Here is a 22,972-nt window from a genome sequence, read left to right as displayed (position 1 = left end):
CAGTGCCACCTGGTGGCTGAGCAGTGTAATACAATCTAACAATACCATCTCTGGGTGAGGGTCCAGCTACTCCTGGGAGCAGGCATGGCCACAGCTGCCTGGGCTCTCGCTGGCACTGACCGCAAGCTCACAGGAGTGTTTACAATCGGAAAAAATAATTCAGAGTAGGGAGGCCACCTGCTTGGCGAGGGAGAGAGTCCAGCCCCCACCCTCCCAACTGGGAAAGAGGGAGCCCAGCCCCCGCCCATCCATGCGGGTGTGGAGAAGGAGAGCCTGGTCTCCACTCACGCAGCCAGCGGGGGCCTGGCTCCCCTCGCCTGCCCGCCCAGAAGTGGGGGGTGCCCGGGGTTCCGGCCAGCGCACATTGTACCTCTTTAGCCAGGGAGCGCAGCTTCCCTAGGATTCTCTTTGCATCATTCACTTTCTCCTTCACGTTGGCTCGAGTCAGCCGCCTCCTCACGCGGAGCCCCTGCTTCGCATACAGGATCTGAACACCAAGCACGCCCGTCACACGCCTGCAGCGCGCCTGACGCCCACCGAGGCCAGAGACACCAGCATCCCGAGGCCATGTGGTCACATCGAGGCCTGCCTGAGGAGCTGCGCTCAGCGGGGTGGACCCAAGCCTGGGGTCCATCTCCAGCACAGTTCTCACCGGCCCTACGGCTCCCAGCGGGCAGGGGACAGGAGCAACCACGGAGCAGGGACAGGTCTCCTCGAAACCATCACCACCACCAACTTCCAGCAATTTATCAGCAACACTGAGCCTGTCACTGAAACCCAGCCCCACACGGCCCAGCCACACCCCCACACTGAGCCTGTCGCTGAGCCGCACCCAGGAACTGGGCTCCACACGGGCCAGCCACACCCCCCACACTGAGTCTGTCGCTGAGCCGCACCCAGGAACCCAGCCCCACATTGCCCAGCCGAGCTGAGTGGGGCAGGACAGTGTAAAAGCAATGAATATTTGAAAGGCTGTAAGGGCTGCATTTTCACTAGGGTTTGGGGACTCCTGAGGCAGCAGAGCTTGCAGAATGTCAGTATGACAGGCACAGCAGCAGGGGCTGGGGTGGGCAGGGGGAACCCTCCGTGGGCAAGGGGGGAGTGGAATCTCCCTGGGCAGGTGCAAGGTGAGCAAGGGGTTTCTTCATGGACATGCAGGAGGGCAGGATGAGGGCAAGTGTGTGAAGAAGCAGGGGGGCAGTCATGGGGCCCTCACCGCTCACATTCCCCTTGGCATGCTTCCCGAGGCCTTTGCCAGCTGCAGGAGCTGCCCTGGCTCCCCTTTCCAGGGCCTTTCCAGGGGCTGATTCCAGAGCCCTCTGGAATCTGGGCTGGGTCGCACGAGGATACACAGGACCCAGATGTTTACGTGTGTGAGTCACATGGACTAGGATAACATCAGTACGGGGCATAAACCAACCACAGAACAAACTGCCTCTGGGGCTGCTTATTGAAGAACTGCCCCTTGTGGGGAGCCTGACAACTTCCTCTAAAGCATCTGGGGCCAGCCCCTACCCAGGACAGGATCCGTGGGGAGATGGACGCCTGCTCCTATTGAGCGAGTGGGGAGTGACAGGGGCGGTATCCACAGACTCTATTAGCTACTGTCACAGAGAGCCTTTGGCATTAGAACCACCCCACTCTGCAAGGTGGCCACCCTTCAGGGCACAGAGTGAGGCTTAGCAGCTTACTCAGGGATTATCTTGAGTTGGGCAGGTAAAGGGACGGCCTCCTGCAGACAGGCAGTAGCCCAGTTTTACTGACTAAGGTCTCGATCCTGCAAGCTGCTCCAGAAAGCCAAGCCCCATCAGTCTCGAGGGCGCTCCAGGTGGGCAGACCCACACACCTGTGCAGAACTGCACCAAGGATCCAGCTGCAGGAGCAGCAAGAAGGAGGCTGTGGTGATGGGCACATAACAATGGCCATGCAGACACAGTTCCTTCAGATCCAGCAGAACAGGAACTAAACATCTCCCATGATGGCAATTCCACCTTGTCCCCCTCCCCAAACTCCTCTCAGAGCCAGTGACCACCCAAAGCCCCTTCCTCCCTCAACCGCACAGACCCTACCCCACTTACAATATTGTGTGTCAGGGATTTCAGCCGACATCTGTCAAGGTTGTTTGGACGTGTCATTGGTTTTTTCTCCACATTCAGTGAATACTGCCTGTGATTAGAGAGAGCCTTGAGCCAGGACCACGCTCTCCACATCCCTCAGGCAGGGCACGGCTCCAAAAACATGAACCTAATGCATTTCAAGGGAAACCACTAACATTCCCCCTCCCTCTGAACAGCTTTTCCTTCTCCAGCCACCAACAGCCCTTAACAGCATTTGAGTTGTGCATTAAACAGGACCTTGTGAATCCAACCTTCAGTTCTTAAAGACACTGATGATTACCTAGAACTCACCTGGGCTGTATCCTCCATAGTCGGTCACACTAGGTTCCCAACCAGTTAATCTGGAGCTAGGTGTGATCTGATCCCTAGTTCTGGGACATTTCGATACACCTCTAACTGTGACTGAAAAATTATGGGTTTTGGCCTACACCTGTGACTAGGGCAGAACAGGCTGGTCGAGGTCTGGGGAGAGTGTGGTGTCCGGGAACATTCACTGACATGCAAATAAAGAGTTCAGAAAGAAACCAAAGGAAGCAGAGACTCATTAACCTGCATCCAGCTACAAACTCCTCCAGCACCTGCTTGAGTCTGTCTTCTGCTTTAGATTTTGGCCTCCTCAGGAGTGTCTCCACGTCATACAGTCCATGTTCCTGTTGAGACAAGCGCCATGTTCACATTATCCCTGGGTGCAAGTGCAGACATGCAGCAGGGAGAGGAGTGCCTTCGTGTCATGTCCCCAAAGAATTTGCCTAAAATAACCTTGGGGCCCCTTTGCCAAGAGGTAGCAAATGTTAGGGCCTTGCAGGTCAGCTTCCTGTTGGAGGAGAATCAGTGATATGGAAACCAGATATATGAGTGTTACTTGTTATATTTACACTCTATAAACCAGTCCTGGAACAGAAGTGGTCACAAATGGCACATATGGTCACAAATGGCTCTTTCAGATTTCCCAGCCCAAACACCAATGCCCAGTTCCCAGGAAGCAACTGTGCCCTAAGTATTGACTCCAATTAGAGAAACTAAGGCTGAAAACAAATTCCTTTGTGGTTCGCAACAGCTCCCCCAAAGAACCTGTACCACAAAACACAACAATGCAGCACGTTTCCAAAGATGGCAGACTGCTCGCACGCAAAGAAAGAGAATGTGAAAGACCATGGAACAGCTCATCCAGCTCCCACCATCTCAATATTGCACATGCTGTACTTTTCATGATCAAATGCACGTGAGCAGTCAGGGCTCAATCCTGCAAGAGGCCCTGACTGCAGTGGGGGAGGAGGGTATTAAACTCCTGACAGATTAACGACACATGCTTTGGGCTTCTGATTTTCTGTTTTAACTGATAAACACCAATGAAATACCCTGAAAAAAAATGAAACCAGTGTTTTTCCAATGAACGCTGGGAAAACACCAGAAATGGTTATTTGTATCTAAGAGCTTGACTACAGCAACCTGTGGCTCATTAATTGGCCCATGTAGAACCTGCTTGTGCACACTGAAGTCTGCCTAGAGCACTTTAACGTAGTGCTGTTTGAAGAAGTGCTCTGTTAAAGCTGTTTGAAGAAGTGCTCTGTTAAAGCACACTGCAGAACTTTACAAAGAGACTGCACTCTCGGTATACGCTATTGCCAGGAGTCACGTATGTGAGATACAATCACTCGTTACAGTACATACAAAGAGAAAGCCCCAAACACCCCCAAATATTGGACATCTACGTAAAACTCAAAAATTGCTAAAAATAAACCTCAAAGAAATCAGTAAGCCCAAGAAACAGCGACAGGAGGAAGCAGTGCGAGGGGAAGCAGTGGGGTCTCCCAGTCACTGCGATACTTTACCAGGCGCTCTGCTATTTTGACAATCCAGTTGGAATTGTAGAGCCTCCAGGTGTGATCTTCCCAATAGCTCCAGACATACACACAGGGCTTCTCATGCAGCATGGGCAGGCAGCTGTAAGAACTAAGAGCAGGAGGCAGAGCAGGTTACAATGCACACTGAGAGACTGAAGCAGCCTCAGAGCCACCCTAATACATGTCAGTCGCTTTGGGGAACCAAGCCATGGGATGCATGGCTCTGCTGCTGCGGCCTTAGCTCCAAGAAAGCAGCACAGTGCTGAGAACAGAGGCCCAGATTCACAAGGGACGTAGGCGTGGTGACGCTGAGCATTGCAGCGCCGAGCTCTCAGGTGCCTAGAAAATCACAGGAACATACTGGGATCCACAAAGCCTGAATCAGGCACCTGGGCTCCCTGTATAATGCCTGGGGAGAAACAGGTGCCTTAGAATGCCATTCACAGCAGTCAGTATGCTAGGCAGGAGCTGCTTGGACTAACCAGTGGAAGATGCCAGCTATAGGAGTAAGTGCTGAGCCCCATCCCGCTCAGAGAGAGAAGTGCCTAAGTCCAGGCTGCAGGGAAGCTCCTCTCTGTGATCCAGATCTGGGACGTCAGGTCACCCCAGGCGCCCAGGGCGTTTCTTGTGAGAATGAATCAGGTAGGAGCCTAAGTCCACACAGAACAGCCGAGGAGGAGGGGCGCCACCATGTGATAATGGTTAGCCCAGTGGTTAGAGCACTCGCACAGGATGTGGGAGACCCACCAGAGGGGATAAAAGGATTTGAACCAGGGTCTTCTGGTGCTCAGGGGGCTGCTCTAACCCCTGTGCTGTGGGATCATCTGATGCGGGGCTCTGTCAGTCTCTCCTGTGAAGCTGTTCCACTGGGGACAAATCCTTAGCGTCACTGGTCCAGAGCGAGAGAGAGAATGACTCTATAGCCCAGTGGCCAGGGCACCCATGTGAGGTGGGAGACCCAGCGTTCAGTCCCCCCCTCCAGTGATTTTATAATGCACAGTGGAATAACATCAACAGGAGAGATTAAGGAGCGCCCCACATGAGAATGACCCATAACTGACCCCTGAGCGGGGTGGGACCCATGTTCAGACCTCGTTTTCCCCCTGCTTCAGCAGACAGGGCAATTGAACCTGGGTTGCCCATATCCCAGGTGACTGCCCCAACTACAAAGTTAGGCACCTCCTCTAGGCAGATTTTGCATGGGACCCGACCCAGCAGGTGACCTCTGAGTAACCCCCACATATCAGGCCCCACGGGCGAAAACTTATCTTCTCAGATTCATGGATTGCTCTGGGCTTCGGCAGGAGACAGGTGTCCGAATGCCTAAAGGGAGGCAGCAGTGCGCGCACCCAGAGACAGAAACGCAGGTGCCAATGGAACTTTTACCCCGAAGACTTAGGCACCGAGCGAGTTTAGATCCTACAGGGTTCAGTTGGGGTTTTGTGGACCTCAGTGGAGTCTAAAACTGGGACTTAGGCACCTAAGTTCATGATCAAGGAGCTGAAGTACCTTTATGACTCTAGCTCAGAGATCCTGCCATATGGGCTGGATGCAAGGGCTGATGCCGTGCTTATGGCAGAGCCAACCCCAACAGGTTTCAGAGTAACAGCCGTGTTAGTCTGTATTCGCAAAAAGAAAAGGAGTACTGTGGCACCTTAGAGACTAACCAATTTATTTGAGCATAAGCTTTCATGGTTAGTCTCTAAGGTGCCACAAGAACCCCAACAGGGGAGGTCAAAGAACTCCTCCAGGGCAGCCTGGAATGACCCTCATAGCTGGAACTTGTCTTACACGATGACTTCATCAAGACCCTAGACACTAAACCTTCTTTGGGGGTCAAGCTTGTCTGGCCACTGACACTAGACTCTGGCACCAGTCTTGAACCCCCAACAGAAAATCCCATAGGCAGGAGGAGGGCTGCATGAGCACTTCCACCAGCTGGGGTTTGGAGTTGCTCTCTAAAGTGCAGCGTGCAGATGGTGAAGCCCCAGCATGCAGAGCAATGCTCAAGGCTGTGTCTCTCCCTGCAGCAGAAAAGGCACTGAGCATTCTCCTCTCTCATGGACATTGTGCCATCGCAGGATGAACACAGTTTGAGACAAAAGATTTGTCCTCTGCCATACCAAACGAGTAAAAGGAGCCTCAACAGAACAGGATGAAGCTCAGTGGAGTCTAAGATGGCCTAACCCACCCAATAAAATGGGAGAATAGCCCCATGAGGCCAGGAGAAGTGGGAAAGCGACTGAGTTCCTCCTGGTGTCTATGGCAGTCAGCTGGTCTGAACCCCCTCTGTGGTGAAGGCTCAACTGACACTGGTGCCTAGACAGCTCCAAAACCAGATTAGAAGAGCTAAATTCCTGTCTTTTGTCCCATAGCAATCATCTCCCTGACCATTCGGGAGGATTTCCTGTACCAGAGACGCACCACAATCCTCCATTCCCACCCTCAGTTGGAACACTTCATATCCGGCATTTGAGATGCTGAACACTCAATGTACCCAGCATGGCATTTCTGCCACCATAGGCAGAACCTCTGCTCTCCTGGGGAGAGTGGCCTTTAGCTATCTACGTATGGCATCTAGGGCTGGGGGATCCAAAGCACTTAGGCCCCAAACGTTCATTCAAATCAATGGAAGTGAGGAGCCCCCAACTCCTACTGATTCACTAGAGAATCTCGCTGGCTAGGTGGAACATGATCAACTATGAGCCCTACCATCCACACCCATGTACCTGTTAATGCCTTATGGGATGAATAAGAGTCCAAAGCACCTTTGCGAAGGGGCTGACGTGAGCGAGCACCATGAAGAGGACTCACCTGTCATATTCGGTAGGCTCTGGCCTTTGGCTTTCTGTCATGGATTTATTCTGTAAAGTTGGACTCGGGGCCATAACTTCAATATCCAGCTCCTCGTCTGAACTGGGATCCAGCAAAGGCTGTTTGTCTTCAGGCCCTTCTCCTTTCACACCTTTCTTAGGCATTTTGGTCACAACCTCTTCAGCTTTCCCATAGTTCCCTTGCAAATACATGTATTGTTCATATTTTAAACTAAATATCTGCCGTAGCCTAGAGGTGACAGACTGCTACTGTCCAGCCACTGGAGAACTAGAAGCAAGTGCCAGTGTTCCTGACATTAGAAGTGCCTTAAAGTCCAGCCATCAGAATATGGTGCATACAAGCTGGAGACTCTGGATGGCCAGACATGCACTCCTCCTAGACTCTTCAGAGTTCACAGTTTTACTATAGGGAGGCTTTTGGCCCCCTGACACTCTCACTAGACTCAGAAGGACCCAACCCAGCTCAGCAGCTTCCCTTCCTTCTCCCACCCAACCCACTCCATGTGGGAAGCAGCAGCAGCAGAAGCTGGCAGGAGCCTTTGCAGCTTCCTAGCCTCATCATTCGCTTAACTCTGAAGTTTGGGACTTTGGACTTTTAAAAAAAAAAAATCTTTTTCCATGGGTTGTTTCCCCAGTTGCCCCATCCCTCTGATGCCCTCAGCTGTCTGGCATCACTCCACAACCATTCTGCTTCTCAGCCGCTCTCTCTCTCTCTCTCCCTCTCCCTCCACTCCCCTATTTCCCCCTCCTGCTCCCCTCCCTTATTCTGCAGTCCCTTCTCACCATCCCTCTTCCCTACTCCCATCCTGACTGTGTCCCCCACGCTGAAACCCTAACTCTGGAATGTTCCCCAGGAATTTGGACAATCTCTAATCCATTTTGAAAAGGCCTGAGGTAGCTAGAATATTTATCTCCGTAAGCTGCACCAGGAATTTCCACCCTGTAACCTCGAGGGTGCTTTTAGCTGTGACATTCATGTTGTGCAGTTTTGTGTACCTGTTAGGGCACTTTATAGCCAGAACTGTGAACTAATCTGGCTGGGAATTAATATATTTTGATGAGTCTCAAAAATATTTTCATTTTGTTCCTTCTAATTCAAGAAAACAGGAGCATCAGAAACATTTACCTATTGAGATCTCAAAATGGACTGGCTTGGAGCCTATGGAGGGGTCCATCATAGTCACCTCAAAGAAGGCAGCATAGAGGAGGAATTCTTCCTTCACTCCCAGCGAGTTCTAAACAAGGAGACACCAATCAGTCCAACAGTCACAGGGGTCATGTCAAAAATAGTCCTAGGCAGAGCAGCGGGCCCTGAGGTCTGAGAATGGTTACTGGGTCTCGGGCCTAGGGCTGACATGGCCCTCACACAGCAGCACCTGCATCTCATGGGCCACGAGGAGTGGCTGCCTTGACTAGCAGGACCCGGCAGAGAGGAAAGAGCTGCTGCAGAACGGTGTCACCAGTTATCTTTGAAAAGTCATGGAAGACGGGAGAGATTCCAGAGGACTAGAAAAGGACAAATATAGTGTCCATCTAGAAAAAGGGAAATAAGGATAAACTGGGGAATTACAGACCAGTCAGCTTAACATCATTCTGGGACTGTTGCAAAAAAGCGAACATCATTCTGGGATGCAGGAGTGTTGTAAGCAAGACAAGAAGTAATTCTTCCGCTCTACTCCGCGCTGATTAGGCCTCAACTGGAGTATTGTGTCCAGTTCTGGGTGCCACATTTCAGGAAAGATGTGGACAAATTGGAGAAAGTCCAGAGAAGAGCAACAAAAATGATTAAAGGTCTAGAAAATATGACCTATGAGGGAAGATTGAAAAAACTGGGTTTGTTTAGTCTGGAGAAGAGAGGGCTGAGAGGGGACATGATAACAATTTTCAAGTACATAACAGGTTATTACAGGGAGAAGGGAGAAAAAATGTCCTCCTTAACCTCTGAGGACAGGACAAGAAGCAATTGGCTTAAATTGTAGCAAGGGCAGTTTGGGTTGGACATTAGGAAAAACTTCCTAACTGTCAGGGTGGTTAAGCACTGGAATAAATTGCCTAGGGAGGTTGTGGAATCTCCGTCATTGGGGATGTTTAAAAGCAGGTTAGAGAGACACGTCTCAGGGATGGTCTGGATAATACTTAGTCCTGCCATGAGTGCAGGGGACTGGACTAGACGACCTCTTGAGGTCCCTTCCGCTCCTATGATTCTACGATCCCTGAGGCTGTGGCAGAGCAATCGCTCTATCTCCCAGAGCTCAGGCCTGGCCCTCCCCTGGTTCAGTGCTCATGTGACGCCACAGGGGAAGCCCGAGAGGGTCTAAAGGCTAAGGTGCCAGTACACGACTGTCATGAATATACAGGGAAGGGTAGCCACCTTTCTGTAGACAGTGCTATCAAATCCCTCCTGGCCAGAGGCAAAACCCTTTCACCTGTAAAGGGTTAAGAAGCTAAGATAACCTCTCTGGCACCTGACCCAAATGACCAATGAGGAGACAAGATACTTTCAAATCTGGATGGGGCGGAACCAAAGGGTTTGTCTGTCTGTGTGATGCCTTTGCTGGGAACAGATCAGGAATGCAGACTCAGAACTTCTGTTAAGTTAGCAAGCAATCTAGCTAGAACATGTGTGAAGTTTCCTTTTGTTTAATGGCTGGTAAAATACGCTGTGCTGAATTGAATGTATATTCCTGTTTTTGTGTCTTTTTGTAACTTAAGGTTTTGTGTAGAGGGCTTCTCTATGTTTTGAATCTGATTACCCTGTAAGGTATTTACCATCCTGATTTTACAGAGGTGATTCTTTTTACGTTTTCTTCGATTAAAATTCTTCTTTTAAGAAACTGAATGCTTTTTCATTGTTCTTAAGATCCAAGGGTTTGGGTCTGTGTTCACCTGTACAAATTGGTGGGGATTTTTATCAAGCCTTCTCGAGGAAAGGGGGTGTAGGGCTTGGGGGGATATTTTGGGGGGAAGACATCTCCAAGTGGGGTCTTTCCCTGTTCTTTGTTTAACACGCTTGGTGGTGGCAGCATAGGGTTCAAGGACAAGGCAAAGTTTGTACCTTGGGGAAGTTTTTAACCTAAGCTAGTAAGAATAAGCTTAGGGGGTCTTTCATGCAGGTCCCCACATCTGTACCCTAGAGTTCAGAGTGGGGAAGGAATCTTGACAACTACTGATGGACTCAGCTCTCTCTCCTCATGTCACTGAGCCAGATGGAGGCTTCCCTACTTCCCCAGCGCTTGATGGAGACATGGAGCTAGATAGCAGCTGGCTGGCTCAGGCTGAGGGTGGGCAGGATGGGAATGATGCTTCTTAGAAGAGGGAAGCCTACTAGAAGTTCACAAAATAGGTGACAGAGGGTGTGTACAATGATCGTCCGGGCCAGTGGTGAGGGTCCCTGGGGTGGGGGAAGGGGCCAGCACTGAGGCCCCTTGTCCCCCGGGTTCCAGGGGTCCCCTTTCCTCCGAGTTACAACTTTATTTACCCTGTGCTGAGCTCATAGCAGCCTCACCCACACCGCTGACACAGAGGCTCCAGAACGGCAATTGCCAGGGCGCGTGGCAGGGCTGCTCTGCTGGTCGCAGTGGGAGCATGGCCCAGCGGACTGAGTGCCCTGAGCAACCTGTCCTGCATTCACTCCACCAGCTTCCCACAGAGCGGCAGGTGTGTAGGTTCCAGCAATGACAAGGGTTTAGCGAGCGGGAGGTAAGCTCAGGAGAACACTCTGTGTTGGGGGCAGGGGCCTTGCCTATTGCGCCCAGTCCCAATGCAAATATTCAGTTACTGCACTGGCTTTCTGTCAGTGAAAGGCCTCCAGAGGGCCCTGCCTGCAACGGGCAGCCAGAGCTCAGTTTCTAAAAGCAGAGCATCAGAGATGCAGACACGGGACTGGCCTCCGCCAAAGCCAGATGTGCCGACTCCGTGGGGGGTGCTCAGGGGCTGGAGCATCCGCAGGAAAAGATAGTGGTGCTCCGCACCCAGCAGCCACAGCTGTGCCCCGGCCTCGCTCTTCAGCTGATGGGGGCATTGCGCTGCCGCCAAACCGCTGCAGGGCGGCTCGGTTAGGGGCTTGCGGGAGGGTGGAGAGTGGCGGGTGGGCAGGGGCCTCAGGGAGGGAGCAGAGTGGGGGCGGGAGGAGGTGGCGTGCGGGCAGGGCCTTTAGGGAAAGGGGCGGCATGGGGGCGGGGCATCGGGCGAAGGGGGATTGAGCACCCCGGGGAAAAGGAAAAATCAGCGCCGGTAGCCGAAGCGCTGCACAGTAATGGACCCAGCCGCAAGGCACACCTACAGCTTCCACAGCACACACTCCCTTGGCATAGGAAGGGCCCCTCTGTATTTTAGCTTGGGTCTCTTCATTTGGGGCCCTTCTCATCCCACATACGTGTACACTCCGAGTGGCACTGCAAGAACAGCAGGTGTGAGTGACTAGTTACTCCGGCGCCAGCATGTTTACACACAGCTCTCAGCCGGTGTGTAAACCTGAAGTTCCTGGCCCCTTCCCTGGCCCCTCCCTCAGAATGGCCCATCAGTCCCTGGAGCGCCCACCTCTGGGAGTGGATGGAGCTCCTCCACCTCCACAGTGACCTCGCTGGGCTGCTCTGCCTCCTCGGGGCTGCCAGCCTCGTCCCCATCTCGCCTCTGGCTCTGCTCTTTGGTGCTGGCCTTGGATTTCTCCTTGGCCTTTTTACTCTTCTTCTTCTTGTTCAGTGTCAGTTTGCTCAGGGTGCCCCTCAGAAGCTCCTTGCTCTTGCCATCTACTGCGCTGGGGCTGCTGAAAATCTCCATAGAAATGGCTAGGAGGATGCGGCCGCGATAGAATATGCCCTCCCCCAGGCCCTCGTTCAGATCCTTGTGGACATCCCGCAGAGCTGAGTTCTGGGGAGAGCCATACAGATTCACCCAGGCTGGGCCAAAGGTGGGGTTAAAGCCTGCAGGGACACAAATGCTTGCAATCAAATGGTTCAGGATTTGCCTTCACTGGCAGGTACACCTCCAGAGAGAGAGAGGTACACCTCCAGAGACAGACAGACATCCCACCCACTGACAGACCTGGGCGGTTCACCACAGACAGACATCCCACACACACACTGACATGGGCATATCCCCATAGACAGACACCCCACCCACAGACAGACACTCCACCTAGACAGACCTGGGCCGTTCACCACCGATGGACACCGCACCCACAGACAGATATGGGCATATCCCCACAGACACCCCACCCACAGACAAACAAGGGTTGTTCAGCACAGATAGATACCTCCCCACAGACAGACCTGGGCAGTTCACCACAGACAGACAGCCCACCCACAGACAGTCAAGGGCTGTTCGCCACAGACAGCCCACTCACAGACAGATATGGGTGGTTCACCACAGACAGACCCACTCCCCACCCCCTAACAGACCTGGGCACTTCAGGACAGACAGACCTGGGTGTACCCCACAGATAGAGGCATACATGACTGTGGCAGGTACGTGGAGTGGGGATGGGGGAGCAGAATCATATTTGACACTCGAGGTGCTGCCCAGATAGCTCCATGGCAGGGGACAGGACAGAGGCGGGTTCCTCACCATTCCTCCCAGGATCAGATATCTGCTGCAAGTCAATGAAGTGCGTAGCAAGCGCCACATCCCCAATGTTTGCATCGTCTAACAGTTGGATTTTTATTTTTCTGGCAAGAGGAGGGAACATCTCAATGAAGCTGATCTGCTCGTTCCATTCTGGTTCTGCAGTGTCATTTTCCACCGAGGTCTCCCCCTGGGGCAGAGGAAGGCATGAGGACTGCACAGCGCACCGCTAAAGAACTCCAAGTGGCTTCAAAGCCAGCCACAAGTTCAAGAGAAATCACTGAGGCATTCTGGGAAAATCTGGATTCCCCATTAGTGTGTGGCTCTGTTCTGACCTCATTGCAAATGCGAGGAGAGTCATTCTAAAACACTGGTGAGTGGCAGCAGCCGCCAGGGCACAGATGCTGCATAAACCACCCTCAGCCAGCTGCAGGAGCTGAGCATGGGGGAGCTCAGCATACTGGAGCACATGCAGGCCAGGCTCAGGCAGGAGCACTCACAGCTGAGCAAGAGTCCGCGCGGAAGGGCTCCAGCCCTCTAATGGCCAGAGCCAGCCTTGCCATGTGGAGTTAAGGGGAGGGGGAGGGGGATGGCTTGTTCTGGAGGGGTAGGAGAAAGAAGATGTAAAATGGGGGAGAAGTAAATGTCATGTCCTCAGGTGCTGTCCTGCTCCAAAGAGAAGCTATACAAAGGCCCCGTGTTTATTGTCCCACTAACCTTAGATCAAATGACTCAGTTTATAAGAAAAACAATGGAGCTGCTCTTCCAGCCTGCACCTCTCTTACCTAGCCTGTATTTAGAGCTGTGCACAACAGGAGAGCGCTAGCTTCAAAGCTGGGTGGACCGCAGCTCCTGTCCTCTCGTGCACCTTGTAATCAGTCTCTGGGTTTAACAGGAGCGAAGCATTTCCTGAGGACTCTGCACCACACTACAGGTGTGAGGGAAAAGCTGCGCAACCATGTGACTGATTAACAAAGGCTCCAGGCCTCAGGGCAGGACAGAGTCACAGGGTGGAACAGCAGTCACATCAGTCTCTGCGGGACAGAGACTGGGGCTGTACAGGACGGAGCTGGCTGGGCAGTTTCAATGCATCCAGACACCATGGAACACACCCAAGGGAGCCAGACATGGAACAGTCCGTGTGATTTCATCCTTGGGATTTCTTTTGAGCTTTTTCCTATACTCAGCAGTGTGAGGAGTTCTAGAAACGTCTGTGTCTGTCTAGGTCTGATAGCCAAGCCACCTGGACTATCACAACAGGCTGGAACAGGAGGTCCTCAGAGTCTGGGCTGCAGCATCAGTATCTCATCGACAGCTCCTCTCCACAATGAGCCTATGCAGGCTCAGATTCTCCCTAATTACATGACTTTCCTGCTTTATTACTGGCTCATGCTGCTGCTAACCATATGCTTATTCAAGCTCTGATTGGCGCAGACTGTTTGTCCAAGTTTCAATATGCTCCCTACATCCATTCATATGCATTTCTGAAATAATGGCTCAACTGCACAGACGACAGTGATGTGGGGCTTAACATTCAGAAACCAGAGGGTCTGCTCAGGCCTCCCGGTGGAATACAGAGGCCCAAATGCCCAAGCAGAGACTTACCTGTTGCCCAGCAAATGAGACCTGCACATATGGATCAATGAAAACTTTCTTCTCGCCCACAATCTTTGAGAACCCCCCCATGATTCCAGCACTCATGGTGGGCAGGCCCTCGGCTCGGTAAACCTTGATGCAGATTTTGGCCCACGGTCTCTCAGCTGGGACTCTCTTAGGCAGCAGCAAGTTCCTAAAAGAAATAATCATTGTTCTACTGGTCACAGTAAATCACCACAGCAAGACAAAGCCCAAGAACACACGAAATGTGGGAACTGCTAGGCCAAGGGCCCATTTCAGCTGGTCTCCTATCTCAGACAATGGCCTGCATCAGGGGCTTCAGGAAATGCAGCGACTCAGCCCCAGCCACGCCACCGGTGAGTGCTGGAGGGTGGCTCCCCCCTGCCCCCCCCAAACAAGCCCCTCTCCCCCCATCACGGAGGCCTGGGGCTCCACACACACACACCCCGGGGGGGGGGCTGCATAGGGCCCCAGAATAGCTAGGGACGGCCCTGCAGACTTACTTTTCAATGTCCTCATTCTGGCTGCTAGAGGAAGTGGGCAGGGAGCCCATTATATCACCTCGTGCAAAGACAGAGACGTTACACTTCACAAATCCTTTCACTCCTGCCCTGGTGTCCTTTGGGTCATTGATAACAGCCCACTTCTGAAAGAACCTGTGATCTAAAGAGATAAGGACAGGGACTCTGAGCTGCGAATTCCTAATCACACCACTGCCAATTCTCCAAGAAACTCTAGCTCTGCACTTCTGAAATCAAAGATGCTACTGTGCTGGAACCAGCGCCCTGGGAAACCCCGACCGGGTTTAAGATGGGTAATCCTGGATAAAATGGCTCAGATATTTAAGTATGAAGTGTCACAGGCGTTGACTTTCCAATGTCCTGGGGGGTGCTCCACCACAGACCCTGCCCCCACTCCACCCTTTCCTCCCAGGCCCCACCCAACTCCACCTCTTCCCACCACTGCTCCGCCCCTCCCCGCCCTGCCACTTCCCGCCCCCTTCTCCCAGCACACCCCACCCTCACTCCTTCCTCTCCCTCCCAAAGCTTCCTGCAGCTGCTAAACAGCTGATCGTGGCGGGCAGGAGGCAGGGGAGGTGCTGATCAGTGGGGCCCGCTTGCGGGCAGCAAACACTGGGGGGCTAGTGGGGGAGCTGATAGGGGGACTGCCAGGGGGTGCTCAGCACCCACCATTTTTTCCCAGGTCTGGAGTACCCACGCAGTCAGCACCTATGTGAAGCATAGTTATTGAGGCGCTGATGGGAATAGAAGTTTTACTTAATTAAAGACTAGAAGATTTGACCCTCCAACTCTCTTTCAAGAGGAAGAGCTGCCCAGAGCTCCTGTGCCTGTTTATTTTCCTTTCCTGCCTGCAGTGGCCCTGATATACCTCAGAAGTCTCAATTTTTCTCTCAAATTTAAAATGTGGAATTTTCTTGGTGTTTGGTTTTAAATATTCTCCTGTGAGAACCGCCACTCAGTCACTGGAGTGTTGTGTTTCGGAGCCTTCTGGAAAGTCACTCGCCTTTAAACTGAAGTGCAGTGTTGTCAACTCTCATGATTTTGCCATGAGTCTCAGGATAATTATTGCTTTCCTTAAAGCCCCAGCTGCTGGAGTGAAGTGGAGATGTGGTGATTTCAGCCTTCATTCTTAAAGAAAAATGAAGGTTCTAGCCCTCGGGGCTGTGGAGAAAGCTTCAAAATGTGACCCCAGTGCACCCTAAAGGCTCAAAAAGCAGAAGGCAAAGAAAAAGACCACCCCATCTATTATTATAATCTCACTTTTAAGTCAATCTCATGATGTTTGGTGAGCCTGATTCATGATTTTTGAACATTTGGGATTGGCAGTGCGGTGAAAGTGACCTGGAAGTGTCAGATTCTAGGCTATTATTTGCAGTGGGGTAACACCCCTAGAGCCCCAGGCAGGTGCAGCATAAACTCACGGGGCCTTGGCCTAGCAGGACATTTCCAAAATTTAAATGATCTATCCCAAGCTTTTGGTGAACTGCAAAAAAGTGATAGAAGGTCATCTAGATTTTTCTGCAACTGGTTCAATTGTTATATTCAAGAGTTAGTAACAAAGTAAAAATGTACATTAAAATTTTAAACCTAACCAGTGTCCCTTAGGTGAATTGACACAAGATGTCAGAACATTTTAGTATTACAGCTGAGTGGGTCTAATATTTATTTAATTTTCTTTCTTTATATAGGAATTTGATACAGTGCTCCTATCAGATAATAATTTCTAAGTTATTATCTGCAAAAAAACAAGATTTTTCAGGTGCCCAAGCAGCCCCTAGAATCATGGTTAAAGTTCCCCTCCCCCCCAAAAAAAATCTGAAATGGTGCCCCTCAAACAATGTGGAGGGATAAAACAGGGAAGCGAGAGCAGCAGCCCCAAGGCTCTGCACACTGTACCTGGCTGGCTGTACACTGTCTCTGTGTCGATTTTGAATGTTCCTATGCGTGTTCCCAGGAACGGGATCGTCTTTGAATGAAAAACCTGCACATAACACACAAATGCATTTCAGCCGCTGAACGGCATGGCTGTCAACAGGGCGGAGTGCAGCTGCTCAGAGAGGAATGGGCAGAGGGGACAGGCTGCTACGAACAGAAGGATCCTGCAAGCAGAGCTCCGCTTCATTGGCACAGATGGCTGCATGCTTGTCGGTGGCACAGAACAGATGAGACACACATGCTGCCCAGAAGCTGAGTGACCTCCCCCAGACATTAGGCCAGTCTCCCCACTGGACTGGATCAAAGGCCCAAACCAGCCAACCTTTCCCTCATGTCCAAACTGACCCTCTCCTGAGCCAAGGCCCACACCAGACCGACCACCCAAGGAGCCCAGGCCAAGGCCTGAGCCAAGCTGACTTCTCCCCTGGGCCCTAGACAAGCTGCTGCATGTGCCCAGACCCGCCTGAGGCCTGAACCGTGCCAACCCCGCTCTCATGTGCGGGCCCAGGCTCAAGCCAGGCTGACCTCCCCAACAACTGCAGGCCCAGTGAGGCCCACATTGACTTTTCATGTGCCTGAACTGACTGCATTCCTACCCATGGGCCAAGGCCTGGACTGAACTGAGCCAACCTCTTAATCCACGGCCAGGAGGAGGCCTGAGCTGGGATGGCATCACTCCGGTGCCAAGCCAGGCTGGCCTCTCCTTCGTGACAGGGCTGAGCACATTCCTTTAAGGAAGGGGTGCCCTGCTTGGCCACGGTTGGAGGGCAGCAGGCTGCAGTGGAAGAAGAACTAGCATCTCTGGTCTCCAGCCTACGTTTCAACGAACAGGTGCTGCTTTTAACCCTCTTATTATAAAGAGCCTCAGGTGAGTCTTCTGAGCTTCAGGCCCCAGAGTCTTTCAAGGGCCTGATTCTCCCCTGCCTTTCCCTTGCGCTGGCATTTATACACGTGCCAGGGTGGCCGAGTCAGAAAGCCCCTCCTTCCCACCAGCATGTTACACCCCTCTGCAGGCCAGGGGACAGGCAATGGGAACCACTGGCTTCAATCTCCATCTGACTGGGACTGAGAGCAGCTCATGCCCTTACTAGGAGGAGCAAAACTGCTACAAAATGTCAACTCCTCTCCAAGAGACAAAGTGGGTGAGGTAATATCTTTTATAAGCTTTTCCTCAGGTCTGGGAGAGGTTCTCCGAGTGTCCCAGCTACATGCCAGGTGGAACCGATTGTTTAGCAGAATTAGTTAGCTCATATTCTAGGACCCATTCAAGGTAGAGTGCCCCGTGACCTTTCCTGGACCAGAGGAAGAGCTCTGTGTGGCTCGACAGCTTTTCTCTCCCCAACAGAAGTTGGTCCAATAAATCTATTACCTCACCCTCCTTGTCTAATATCCTGGGACCGACACGGCTACAACTACACTGCGACAAGTAAGTACAGCCGGAAATGGAAAAATGAACTGGGGGAAAGAATCTGGGCACATTTCTCCTGATATTTTACTGTGAGGAAGGGGCGCTTGGTTCTCCCTTGGGGGCTCAGTCAAGGCTGGGGAGGAACTCTCCCTTGGGTCAGTCTCAGCTGGAGGGTTAGGTAACCCCTACGAACAGTTGTGCTGAAATAGCTTAACGGTATAAAACTACAACTGGCATTTGCCAAGCAGATGTAACCCTGTGGGGCACTATGAAAGCAGGAGACTGACAAACTGCGTGCAGTGGGGAGAGCGACGTGATCGGATGCTGTGGCCCAATCAGTACCAACACGTAAGATGTAAAGTGGGTTACAAACTGCTATTGATTACAATGGGCTTTGGAGCAGACCCTATAGCTACACATATAGCCCGTGTTACCTACAAGGAAGGCAGCATTGTCTACTGGCTAAAGTAAGAGATGAGAGTCAGACCCCTTGAGATTTATTTCCAACTCTTCCACTGACTTGCTGTGTGATGCTGGACAGGTGCTTTAACTCGTCTGTGGCGCAATTTCCCCACCTGTAAAAGGAGGGTAATACTGGTGCCCTAACTTTGTACAAGAGCCTGAAGAACTCCAGGTGGAAGGTGCTGCCATAAACACACACACACGGCACCTCAGTGCAGCACGTCAGTTGTTGCCATTACACAGATTCTTGCCAATGTGACTCAAAGGGGTGCGGACAGCAGGGCATACTTACGGAAATCTCTATGAGTCTGTGAAATAAAACTTCCCTTGGTTCATGAAATTCAAACACAAAATACTGCAAGAGAAGAGAGAGAAAACTGAGCAAAGCGCTCCCATCGCAACCCCGAGATTGGACACAGCCATGTCAAGTGTATCTTGAATGAGGCTCAGCAGCTGTGGAGGTGCTGCGCGCTCCGCCCGACCCTGGTTGGGTACGGGCAGGGCCGCGCGCTCCGCCCGACCCTGGTTGGGGGTAAGCAGAGCCGCGCGCTCCGCCCGACCCTGATTGGGGGTAAGCAGGGCCGCGCGCTCCGCCCGACCCTGGTTGGGGGTAAGCAGGGCCGTGCGCGCCACGTGACCCTGGTTGGGTGTAGGCAGGGCTCTGCGCGCCACGTGACCCTGGTTGGGTGTAGGCAGGGCTCTGCGCGCTGCCTGACCCTGGTTGGGGGTAAGCAGTGCTCGTGTTGTGACTCGGGCTGTGGAGAGTAACAGCAGCACAGCCTGCTCTCAGCCACACGGCAGTGTCCCTGGTCCCTTCTTTGCACCGTGACCTGTGCAGGTGGCTCTGGACACTCTACCAATAAGATCCCTGGCCCACCCCATGTACCTCATTGTAAAAGGGGCAGTTCGTTGACTTTTGCGTTGCTGTGTGCCTTTTCTCTTCTCCAACCTTCACCACCACAAAGGGGTCAATGTTCACCCCCACCAGCTTCTGGGCTTCAATGACATTGATCCCGATCTGTGGAAAGACGGGAAAGGAATGCACTGACGGGTCCTTTTGAAGGAGCTGGGAGTGCCACCAATGAGAGGAAAGCTCGCCTGTTTCCTTCCTGCAGCCAGCTCTTCCAGAGACACAGCCCACCCGTTAGCCCATGACCCTTCACTGCTTTTTAAAATGCCCTGCGCTCATTAGCATCACTTCCCGCCTTAGACATGTGACGGCATGCTCAGGAGGAGCAGGACAAATGGGAAATCAAAGACGACAATCCAAGTTACCTTTCCACCCCTAATATTCTAGGCGTTCCCTAGAGTGTCCAGAGAAACACTGTAAAATAGCCAGCGGTTAGAGAACCGTAACATTTACAGCCCGAATGGGCACTGCCCCTGCAGCACGGTCAAGCTGGCCTGGGAGTGGCGGTTCCACTACTGAGTGGCAGTGGGGCTCAAGCCAGCTGCGTAACCTCCTGGGGCCATGTTCATTGCTGGGATACAGTGGCATCTCCGTGTGTCTGTTTGCTCGTCCCTAAGATGGGAATGAAAACCCCTGCCAGGTGGGCTATGAGGGCCAGTTAATATCTACACTGCACTTGGAGGATGCAAAGAGCTACAGAAGCACGATTACTGTTGTTATTATTAAACTACAGGGCGCTGTTTAACAGCTGAGACAGCAAGAGGCTGATGGGTCTCCCCACATTGGGTTCACAGTTTCTAATCTCCCTTAAACTCATATCTAACTTTATAGCCCAGTAAGAATCCTGGCTCACACTGTTCAAAGGATGCATTCTGGAACCAGTTCCATCCCGTGCAGAATGTTCACACAGACTCTCAGCCTCCGCATGGAGAAACCCCACCAGCAATGAAAGGAAATATCGACACCCATCTGGGCCCGGCCAGTGGGGTTGGAAATGTAGGCGTTTAAGAGCTTATACATCAGACGAGGAAAGGAGAGCTCTGCTGAGGCCAGTATGTGATTAACATAGAATAGGAAGCAGGGATGTGGCAAAGAGGAACTGCCGGACTGTTCCTTGGAGAGGGCGGAGGGGCAGAGACAATGGCGGCCTGCCTGTCTGTTACACATTGAAGGGAGACACTCGCCTGGCGGTTAGCTGCCCTGACCATAGCAGACCTGGCTCAGGGCAGGGATCCAAGGGGGAGGCACATGACTTGCAGGTCTTCAGTACAATACCTGGAAGCTTTGTGGTCTAGGAGTGGCAAACAGGTCCCACTTGCAGAGGCGTCTGGAACGGCTGCAAGGGAAACAAACTAGCTGAGTTGGCCTCTAAGCAAAACCCTCCTGTAACTTACTGGGGTTGCAGCCTGCACACGCGCAGAAGTAGCGTCATTGCCCACTGGCACTGATCACCCAGTTACGCCCCTACGGTGGAGCGGTAATGGCTGGAGACCAAGGGCCCATCAGCCAAGACACGAGCACGGGGAAAGGGAACTCCAAACACTCCTCCCAGGCAGCCCCAGCAATTCCAAGCAACCACCCTCCATAGGTGGCTCAGCTGGAGGCTCCATGAAGAGGCCACATTTCTCCAAGGGCACCATCATGTCCTGCTACTGGAGAGCAGAAACCCCACAGCCTGGCTGCACACACAGACACAGGCTGCAGGCAGACGCGTAGCCAGGGGGAGCGATCCAAAAAAATGGCCCCACCCACTGCGGCGCTGTTACTCACCCAGCGGCCGGCCCTCACTCGCGCCGGCTGTCCCCGGTGGCACGGACGGTCCCGCTGCCGAAGACCCGGAGCGAGTGAAGGTCCCGCCACCAAGGTGCCGCCGCCGGGTGAGTAAAGGTGCCGCAGTGGGTGGCACCTCTTTTTTTGGATCGCTCCCCCTGTTCCCTCAACCGGGGAAAATTTAAAAGGTGCCAAGACATTGACAAGGCGCCACTTGTGCTCAGAGGGGGAGCGGCTGCTGCCCCGCTCCCCCCCAGCTACGCTACAAGCTGCAGGAAGGGTAAACAAGGCTGGACTGAACCCCCAGGGCCCTGTGGGTAAGACTCAGCTCCTCAGAGTACCCCAGCACAGTGGGGGTGGGCCCCGGGCCCGGCTGTGTGGAGAGACCCACACCTTCACCAAGCGAAAGGCCATGCAGAGCACTGACCCTTGCCGGGGGGAGAGAAGAGGAGCATGTGCCAGGTACCTCTTGACAGGGCTGAAGACGATGCCCAAGAACTCCATATCAGACTCATCGTCGTACTCCTCCTCCTCCTCCTCCTCATCACTCTCCAGGCCCTTCACCAGCTTCCTGCCCAGTGCCGTGGCCTTCCTATCCAGCTCATGAGCTCGCTTCACGTCAGCTGTCCTGGAAACACATACATACTTGTCAGCCTCGTGTGAGGCTGCCCTGGCAAAAGCAGGGAGTCAATCAAGGAAGCATTGCTTCTCTGATCCCCGAGCACCTGCCCATTGCTCCGAGAGGGCACAGCCTCCCAGGGTACTTACTGCAGCTCCTCGAATCCAGCATTGCGGATAATTAACTCGGAGCTGCAAGACACAGAAACACTAGTCAAAACAGCGAGCCCGTTATTGCTGTTCACCAAACACATGCTTCCGAGTCTGCTCTCGCTTTAACTGAACTGCTCCCTGTTGTAAGGCCTTTGTTTTCATTGCAGAGACTGCACAGACTCTGTACAGCATAACTATCTGGCCACCTCCTTACTCCACACCTGCCGCTGTAACCTCTGAGCTCCTCAGGTCAGAATTTCAGAGCAAAGACAGCCATGACAACTCCCTCTTATGACTCCTCTGCACCCACACCACATTGCCAGTCTGTGTGCCATCTTGCACAGCCTCTGGGGATTGCCAGGACCAGTACTTACTTACCCCTGTCTCCACTGTAACCCTTCGTCCCTTCTCACTTTGACTAGTGCCTTTCCTACTTGCATGGTCTTCTGCAGGGCAGCACGGACCAGCCATCACTGAAGGGAGGTGCAGGCTATCCGCCCAGTGTTGAAAAAGACAAGGCTGCAGCTCTGTTGGATGCTGACACCTACCCCATGCCTGCCAAGTGGTTTGCAATCCCACGTCCCGGTGAGTAGTCTGGACTTCTGCACTGATCTTACACACAGCTAAAACAGTTATGTCTGACCAGGCAATCTGTCTCAAACCATCCCACTAGCACTGTAAAAAGCCACTGCAGACAGGCCCTAAGGGAACAAGGATGGGAGTGCAGAAGCAGCCTGATTTTTTCCTCTTCCATTATTTTCAGTACCTGTCTTTCATCTGGTAGACAAAATCCTCTTCATGCCATGTACCCGCTGAGCCATCAGGAGGCTGGTAGCGCAGATCTAGCTCGATATAGATCTAGGAAGGGAAAGAGCAACATGCATGAAGGGCACAGCAGCCAGAGACTGCCCAGTGACACACCAAAGGGGAGGAGAAAGGACATTACAAATAAGAAGGAAAAGTGAAGAAAGCTGTCAAGGGCTTTCCTTCCTGACTGGCCAGCGGAACAGGCAGCCTGGCTGTGCAGAATCCCTGTCTGATGGTTCAACAGACGATACTGTACTTGCCCAATACCACTTCCAGCCACAGCTCCCTGCAGTTTCCCAAACCCAGGGACAAATGGAAACTAAGCTAAGCTCAGGTTTCCAAGTTTAAAATGCACCATTAGCAGCTTTCCCCCATGGGCTTGGTGCACAGGCTTTGAGGGGTTGTGCAAACTGG

At 52.6% G+C, this 22,972-nt stretch overlaps 1 protein-coding gene across 7 annotated transcripts in view; it reads right to left on the bottom strand.

Annotated features, from left to right (window-relative positions):
- Window positions 1–22,972, bottom strand: part of LOC140897398 (fer-1-like protein 4) — a 160,462-nt gene that overhangs the window by 89,039 nt on the left and 48,451 nt on the right. For 6 of the 7 annotated variants that reach the window (XR_012154720.1, XM_073310004.1, XM_073310005.1 and 3 more), the window contains 17 exons: window positions 22,518–22,609; window positions 21,749–21,790; window positions 21,447–21,608; window positions 20,486–20,546; window positions 19,187–19,318; window positions 18,593–18,655; window positions 16,392–16,476; window positions 14,478–14,637; window positions 13,963–14,146; window positions 12,361–12,547; window positions 11,335–11,717; window positions 7,922–8,030; window positions 6,776–6,974; window positions 3,950–4,070; window positions 2,667–2,767; window positions 2,079–2,166; window positions 371–487 (listed from right to left, as the gene is read on the bottom strand). Coding sequence is in view for 6 of the 7 variants with exons in the window: in XM_073310004.1 (XP_073166105.1) it covers window positions 371–487; window positions 2,079–2,166; window positions 2,667–2,767; window positions 3,950–4,070; window positions 6,776–6,974; window positions 7,922–8,030; window positions 11,335–11,717; window positions 12,361–12,547; window positions 13,963–14,146; window positions 14,478–14,637; window positions 16,392–16,476; window positions 18,593–18,655; window positions 19,187–19,318; window positions 20,486–20,546; window positions 21,447–21,608; window positions 21,749–21,790; window positions 22,518–22,609 (2,286 nt within the window). In the remaining variant the exon portion in view is untranslated. Of the gene's footprint in view, window positions 1–370; window positions 488–2,078; window positions 2,167–2,666; window positions 2,768–3,949; window positions 4,071–6,775; window positions 6,975–7,921; window positions 8,031–11,334; window positions 11,718–12,218; window positions 12,293–12,360; window positions 12,548–13,962; window positions 14,147–14,477; window positions 14,638–16,391; window positions 16,477–18,592; window positions 18,656–19,186; window positions 19,319–20,485; window positions 20,547–21,446; window positions 21,609–21,748; window positions 21,791–22,517; window positions 22,610–22,972 lie in introns of those variants that run through there. The other variant, XM_073310007.1, reaches the window with a different exon arrangement.

This window comes from Lepidochelys kempii, chromosome 13, assembly GCF_965140265.1.
Source record: "Lepidochelys kempii isolate rLepKem1 chromosome 13, rLepKem1.hap2, whole genome shotgun sequence".
NCBI lineage: Eukaryota > Metazoa > Chordata > Testudines > Cheloniidae > Lepidochelys > Lepidochelys kempii.
The sequence above is the reverse complement of the archived record's forward strand: the minus strand, read 5'-3'. Positions and strand labels throughout refer to the sequence as shown.